The following is a 7,500-nucleotide window of genomic DNA, read 5'->3' as shown; positions in this document are numbered from 1 at the left end:
AATACTGTGTCTGTGAATACTATGTGTGTGTGTGAATACTGTATGTGTGAATATTATGTGTGTGAATACTATGTGTGTTTGTGAATACTGTATGTGGGCTAATAGGTCTAACATCTGTCGGAAAACGTATTGAGTTGTTTACACACACACACACACACACACACACACACACACACACACACACACACACACACACACACACACACACACACACACACACACACACACACACACACACACACACACACACACACACACACACACACGTCTGGAAATAGAGCTGTAAATATAGTGAGGGGCGATCGAGGGAGGTGGGAATGAGGTGGAAGAGAGAGGGAGGGAAGAGAGCGAAACTCTTAATTGATGTTTTTTATATTTATGTCTTAATTTTCTTACTTTACCTCCCTCTCTATTCCATCCTGTCTCACTCTCCTCAGCTCTCTCCCTCCCTCGCTCTCTCTGTACCTCCCTCTCTCTCTCTTTACCTCCCCCTCTCCAGGTGTGTCTGCAGCTGACAGGAAGTTGCATTCCTGAGCAATGATGACGCGTTTCCTGTCACTCTCTGTGAGTCTGGACACACTGTGGCTGCAATCACACACACACACACACACACACACACACACACACACACACACACACACACACACACACACACACACACACACACACACTTGTCAATGAATCGTAAATGAATGACCCCGGGTGTGTGTGTAGGGAGATTAGAAGATTTCTTTGCATTTCCTTGAACTAAGCTTGAACTGAGGCCAAGCACGCACACGCACACACACACACACACACACACACACACACACACACAGTTAACAAATGACTGAACTAACACACACTGAGGATGCTGACTCACACACAGAACGAGGGATGGAGGTGATCGGAGAGAAAAAAGGAACGAGCAGAAAGGAAAAAGGAAGTGAAAGTCTCCTTTTAACCTAAACCTTTTTATATTTTTTAAACCACATTCCTCCAAGAGCACAAACACACAGACGCACACGTCAACACCACCACTCATATAGATGATTAAACACAAAGAACGTTTGAAATGAAACGTCTCACACGCTTTTATCTGAAAAAGGTTTCAATCGACTGAACAGTTCAGACTTTTACACAAGTTGGGTTGAACTTACGACGTTCGGGGGAAAATGTGCCCAAACATCAAAAGCGTCATAACTGCAACGGAGAAGGGTGCGACCGCCAGCCAATCAAATCACCGGTTTTCACAGGTGACATCACGGACGTCAAGAGCAACACCAAAATCCACAGTGACCAGAGAGGAACCCGGTGAAGCCACGCCCACCTTCTCCTAAAACACGTCATAGCTGCGACAGCTCCGACCATCTTTGACATCCACCACATCCACAACTACGGCTTCCTGACCCATGACGGAGATGGATCCCACTTCAAGCTCACGCCGACGAAGGCCCAGCAGCGTGTTGATATCCATACGGAGATATGAGAGCAGGTGGTGACAGGAGTGGGGGGGGCGACAGCATGTTCATGTGCCGGGAGGAGACAAGGATGGAGACACGTTTGGAAGAAAGGCTGTTTCTGCGTCAAATGCTTCCTGTCCAAACTCTGCTTTTCATAGCCCGTCCACGCGGGAACACCAACAACGCAGCGTCCACTTCCTCAGCACGCAGTGGCGGCAGCAGCAACAGAGCAGGCTGACCGAGTCTCCAGGAGAAGAAGCCGAGGGATGGCAACACAGTGACATCACAGGTGACATCACCAGACAAACAAAAACCAAAAAAGAAAACAAGATGGGGCTCAAACTTACGTCTCTTGAGAAAGAAATTCATAAAATATCGCAATTTATAGCGTGGCGGTACTTGGTGAACTGAAAAACAGAAAGAATCACAGTATTATGGCATCGGGATCCAAGCATCGACAGGGTGGTAAACGTGAAGTCACTGGCGACTCCCAGCGCTGCGCCTCCGTCTTATATTCTGAGATAATACGGAATAACTGCGACAGCTCCACCCATCTTAAATATCGACGACAACAACCACGGTGTTGTTTCATCAGCGCAAAATAAACAAAACTCAATCATCACAAAGTCTCACTCAATTCACCCCAAACAGATCCCCTTTTAAGCTCCCTCAAAATAAGAAAAAATATCCTTCAAATGGACATGAGGTAAGCTGGTGATGTCGTCACACGTCTTCAAGTTAGGACAGGAAAGTAATGCAGGTTCCTGAACTTCAGGCTGGTTCCTAAATATGTCATGTCAATATTTTAAAAGCCCAAAACATTGTGAAATTATCGATATCCAGCTATTTGTCAAAACATATTTCTGCCCACCCCCCTCGCCTTCCATCCATGTCAAGTTCGGTGGATTCATCAAAAAATATCTTGAATAGATTTATCACTCAGCTTAACAATATACTTCAGGATCCACACACACACACACACACACACACACACACACACACACACACACACACACACACACACACACACACACACACACACACACACACACACACACACACACACACACACACACACACACACACACACAGCGCTCGTCTACGCAGCCTCGCGAGGATCACAGAACCTGAAATAGCTCGACTACGACGCGCGGAGCATTGATACCAGGCTAAGAATAGCACCGGCGACTCCTGCTTCCAGAAGAAAGGAAGACATCCCCTCTCCATCACACACACACACACACACACACACACACACACACACACACACACACACACACACACACACACACACACACACACACACACACACACACACACACACACACACACACACACCTGTTCCAACACAGAAAGGGTTCTCAAGCTGGGGTTCGTGGCCCCCCTCAGATTCTACAAATTAATTGCCGGGGGTCCGCAGTAAAATGATGTATTATATCTGAATGAACTGTAGCATTTTATGTGTGTTTAAAAACAAAGAAACACGTAAACAAACAACATATTTACTCAGGATGGACAGTTTTTGTTTTTGGTCAAGACTTTGTGACGCCCAGTTCCATCGCTTCAATTTCATTGATTCCTTGGGAAGTTCTGCAGCCCTTTCCCGTCACAGCCACATATGAACTACATTTTTTTGTATTTCTATATTGAATTTTGAATGAATTTGTTTCGTGAAACTGAAACTCATGATGTAGAAAATGTCGATACATCCATCAAAGCGCATCGTGAACCGTCTCATCAGATTAGATCGAAATTGAAGAGCATCGTGGGGCCAGCGCTGGTTTAGTTCTGAGATATTACACTTTGTTGGTGTCAGTTAAAATTAAAGTTAAAGTTAAAGTTAATTGACCACAATCTACTTTCATTCACTCGTGTAAAAAAACGTGACACTCACCCTTGGTTGTCGTGGTGACTCCGTCCTTTTTGGTGAAGTCTATACTGGCATAGCCCCCGTTCTCTGGCAGGGGCACCGTTCCCGTTGACGACAGGCTCCCGTTGCCGCCGCCGCTGCCGCCGCCGCTTCCTGTCGCCGTGGTCCCGTCCCCCTCCTCCCTCAGCTCCAGGGCGATGTAGTTGAGCCCGTTCTGGAAGCCCGTCGACATGTTCCGGCACATCCTGCTGGAGGAGGAGACGGACGGGGCAGGGGCCGTGTCCGTCTCGGACCCCTGGGCCTGGTGCTCCGGCGAGCCCCCACCGAGCCCCTCCACGGACATCCAGGTTCTGTCGAAGGAGCCGGAACTGGCCCAGCGTGAGGCCGGGCCCTCGGCTAGGTATGACCCGTTGGAGGCGTTGGGCGGGGTGGGGTGGGTGGTGGAGGCAGAGGGGCCCGTGGCGGCAGGGGTGGCATTGGAGGTGAAGGTCTCTGAGCTGTGCCGCCTTCGGCCCTGCGGGTCCGCCCGCACCACCTTGGGCTCCGGCTGCGGGGGGCCCGTTCGGCCCGGGCTGGACATGGGGGACGGGGGGGATACAGAGGAGGTGTCGGAGAGGCCGTAGCGCCCCTCCATCACGCAGAGGTGCTGCAGCATGGCGGTGGGGCTGGCCCGCGGACCCTCCCCCCTGCTGAGGTTAAACGTCATGTCCGTGTAGTCGTCCCCCGTGGACCTCCAGTGACCCCCCACAGGGGCCCCGGGGGAGACCAACGCACTCTGGTTGCCGGCCAGGGGTCGGATGTAACTGGGTGGGTTCCAGGGGGCCACAAGGCTGGGTCTGGGGGAGTGGCTTTTCCCCTGGTCCCCCCCCAGCTCCACACTCATGTAGTCCTGGTGCACCTGGGGGGGTTGGGGGGAGGAGCAGCGGTGGTCCGTGTCATCCAAGGCGATGGGGGTCTGTTGCGGGTGGGGGCAGTGATTGCCAAACTCGATGTTGATGTACTCCCCTGGGCTGGGGGGCCGCTCGGAGAGGCCGGAGCCGGCCATTGGGGGCTCCGCGCCCCGCACCGGCCCGTGGACACCCCGGCGGGCTAGCGGAAGCTGATTGGGCCGGACAGCACGCCGGTCGGTCAAGATGGCGGTCGAGTAGGGCGGAGGAGGGTGGGAGGGCGTGCCGCCGCTCCCAGCCCCTCCTCCCCTCCTCTCGGGAGTCACCGATGATGATGATGGTGACGACATGGTCGCTGTGGCGATGGAGGAATACACAGGCTTGGCCGGGGAGCTCATAGGGACATACTCGCCGAAGTCGTTCTGCTCGCGCTCCCTGGCGGGAGCCTTGTAGGAGCGGGGGAGGGAGAAGTAGGGGCTGTAGGACTTTGGGGGGGCCTCTGGCGTGCTGAGGACGTAGTACCCTCCACCGCCGCCCTCGCCAGAGAGCTTCCTGCCGCTGCCGCCGCTGTACGACATGTCCATGTATTCCCCGTTCTCTGGCCGCTCCGCGATGCTGTCACTGACCCGGCCGGAGCCACCATGGGGGCCAGGGGAAGCCTGCACCGGGGAGGGCGAGCTGCCGCTGCCCCCTGGGAGCATCATCATGTAGCCGTGGGAGTCTGTGGAGGACAGGGGGGGGACAGCAGAGGGGTCGTGTTGGTGGGGGTGTGATGAGCGGGGGTCCGACGCCGGGCTGTGGAACTGGGGCGACTGGGAGTACGAGCCGGGTTGCATTGGCATATAGTCGGGGGGGGTGTCTCGGGGCGAGGCCGCCACTCCACACATCATCGGCATGTAGCCGCCGTCCTCCTTGGCGGAGGAGGAGGCGGAGAGGGGGTGGCGTTCACTGTGAGCCTCCGTCCTGGACAGGGTGGAGGGCCGGCTCTGCTGGCTGTGCTCCGAGCAGGAGCTGTAGTCAGAGCGCAGGGAGGAAGAGGAGGAGGATGGCCCGCCGCGGAGCAGCCCGCCGCCGAACGGTAGCGCCGTTTCGCCCTCCTCCAGGGAGAAGGTCGTCTGGGTCATCTTCTGATAAACCGCTACGCCCGAGCCGCCTGTGGCACCGCCTACCGGCCTAGAGAAGGAGTGCGTGCGCCTCCTCAGAGACGATGTCGATGGGGGGCGATCGTCCTCTGCTACCGACGTGCCCTCTTCCCGCGGTGTGTCGGCCCCGCCGGCTCCTCCAGACGAGGCCCCGAACACCTCCCGGTGCCAGCCCATGGCCATGTAGTCGCTCAGGCAGTTTTCTTCTCGAATGGGCGGCGTGTTGCCCAGAGAGTCAGGCGTGTTGCTCCGCACCCGGAAGTAGCGGAAGTCCCCCGGGCTGGAGCCGTACTCATCCGAGGAGTTGAAACCGCCGTCCGACGGCGAGCCACAGATGGAGGCGCTCGACGGGCGGGTGAGCGTGTCAGAGACGGAGCCGTGGCCACTGCTGGAGGACACGCTGACAGGGCTGGTGGTGGAGGGGAAGTGGGAGACAGGGAGAGACGCAGAGCGGGCGTGGCAGACAGATGACTGCGGCCCCGGCGCCGCTCGGACGTAGCGCCCGCCCCCGGTGCTCGTGCCAGCGTTTCCTGTAGCAACGCCACAGCCGGTGCCGCCGATTCCGCTGACGCCCGCGGCAGCATCCTGACGACCCAGGTGGGAGCGGGTGGCATTAAGGTGGACCAGGCTCCCCGTGGCGGAGCGGAATGGCCGGTTCATCGTCCCCTCCCCCTCGCTGGATGTTCGGAACCTGTAGCCGCTGGCGCCGGAGCTCTTACTCGATGGCGGCGTGCCGACGACGGCTTCAGTCCTGGACCGGCGCTGCAGCCCCGTCTGGCTGGGCGGCAGGTTGCCCAGGTGGCGGCGGGTGGTGATGAAGGGCATGGGGTTGGAGCCCGACGACTGGCTTTTGCTCCTGGGCCGGAACTCCGTGAAAGCCTTCAGAGCCTTCATAGTCTCCAGGATGGTTTCGTGCATGTTCTGGGCCACGACGGAGTCATCCACCTGCATCCAGATCTCCCCTGGCCCGATGGAGGAAGAGCGGCCTACCTCGATGAAGAAGAAGCTCTCCGAGTGGCCGCAGCGCCGGATGTTCATCAGCTGCAGGTTGACGCAGGGGGTCTCGGAGTTCAGCTTGACCAGGTGCAGAGTCTTAGTGGAGAGGCACAACCTGTAAACTCCAGTGAGGTTCTTAGTCTGACCCAGTCCCTTGGGCTTCACATTCACCTGCCACACCTCCTTAAACACTGTACCGGGGGTCACCGTACCGTATCCATCATCCAGATCGTCCCCCAAATCGTGCCCCTTTTTGCCCTCGCTCATCTGCTCACTGACCGCCACGTACCAGTCCTCCTGCTCCTGTTCGTTTTCGGCCACGATGGCAAAGTACTCGTCCTTGGTGTAGAGGGCGATGAGGTGCTTGTTTTTAGAATCCGCCCTTTTGTTGACGGTGAAGCACTGATAAAGGTAAATCACTCGTTTCGGGGAAGAAGCGGCGGCCACCGCTGCTCCGCCACCGCTTGCGGCGGCCGCGGCGCGGTCAGACCGCAGGCCGTTCCGGAACTTCTTCTCGCTGTCGTAGTACTCCAGGCGGCTGGGGCCTAGGTGACTGGCCGCCCGCAGCACGAAGAACCGCTTGTGGCCGTGTTTCTGCTTCCTCAGGTAGCCGCACTTACGAATATCGTCCACAGCCTCCGATGTGTTGACGTTGACCGACGCGTAGACATGGCCGCTGCCGCTGGCGGCAGGAGACGCGGAGTCCTCGGCTCTACGACCCGGGGACTCCGCGGGGCTTTCCCCGGAAAGATGCTGCTGCTGGTGGGGCTGCGGGTAGTGGTGGTGCGGGAGCGGGTGTTGTTGTTGATCCTTCGGGTGATGGTGGTGGTGGTGGCTGGAGGGCGGCAAGTGTTGATGGAAGCGCGAGCCGCCTCCTCCGCCGCTCGCCACCGAGGGAGGGGAAGGGGCTTCCCCGGCCGGGCCGCCTCCGTTCGCGGCCGCAGCCCCGGGTTTCGTTCCCGGCTCCAGCAGCAGCAGCGCCGCTCTGCTCTCCTGGTAGTTCGTGAAATTGGCCATCGGCAGAGGAAAGGAAAACGCAAAGCCACTGGAGGTCACTGGACGCGCGGGCCGGTCCGAGCGGACCCGGACCTGGAGCCCATTCTGGGTTTGGGAAGAGAGGGAGATCCCGGGTCCGGCTGCCTGGCGGGCTAGGCCGGCTAGCT

The 7,500-nt window shown here is 57.2% G+C and overlaps 1 protein-coding gene across 1 annotated transcript in view; it reads right to left on the bottom strand.

The window, feature by feature from the left end:
* Positions 1-7,354, bottom strand: part of irs4b (insulin receptor substrate 4b) — a gene marked incomplete at its 5' end in the record, with an annotated part of 13,385 nt that extends 6,031 nt beyond the window's left edge. The window contains one exon of the mRNA XM_080023204.1: positions 3,337-7,354. Within this exon, the coding sequence (XP_079879330.1) occupies positions 3,337-7,354 (4,018 nt within the window). The remainder of the gene's footprint in view (positions 1-3,336) is intronic.
* Between the last annotated feature and the right edge of the window lie 146 nt (positions 7,355-7,500).

The sequence above is a fragment of the Zeus faber genome (genome assembly GCF_960531495.2).
Source record: "Zeus faber genome assembly, chromosome: 22".
Lineage (NCBI taxonomy): Eukaryota > Metazoa > Chordata > Actinopteri > Zeiformes > Zeidae > Zeus > Zeus faber.
This window is presented reverse-complemented; position numbering and strand designations above follow the sequence as displayed.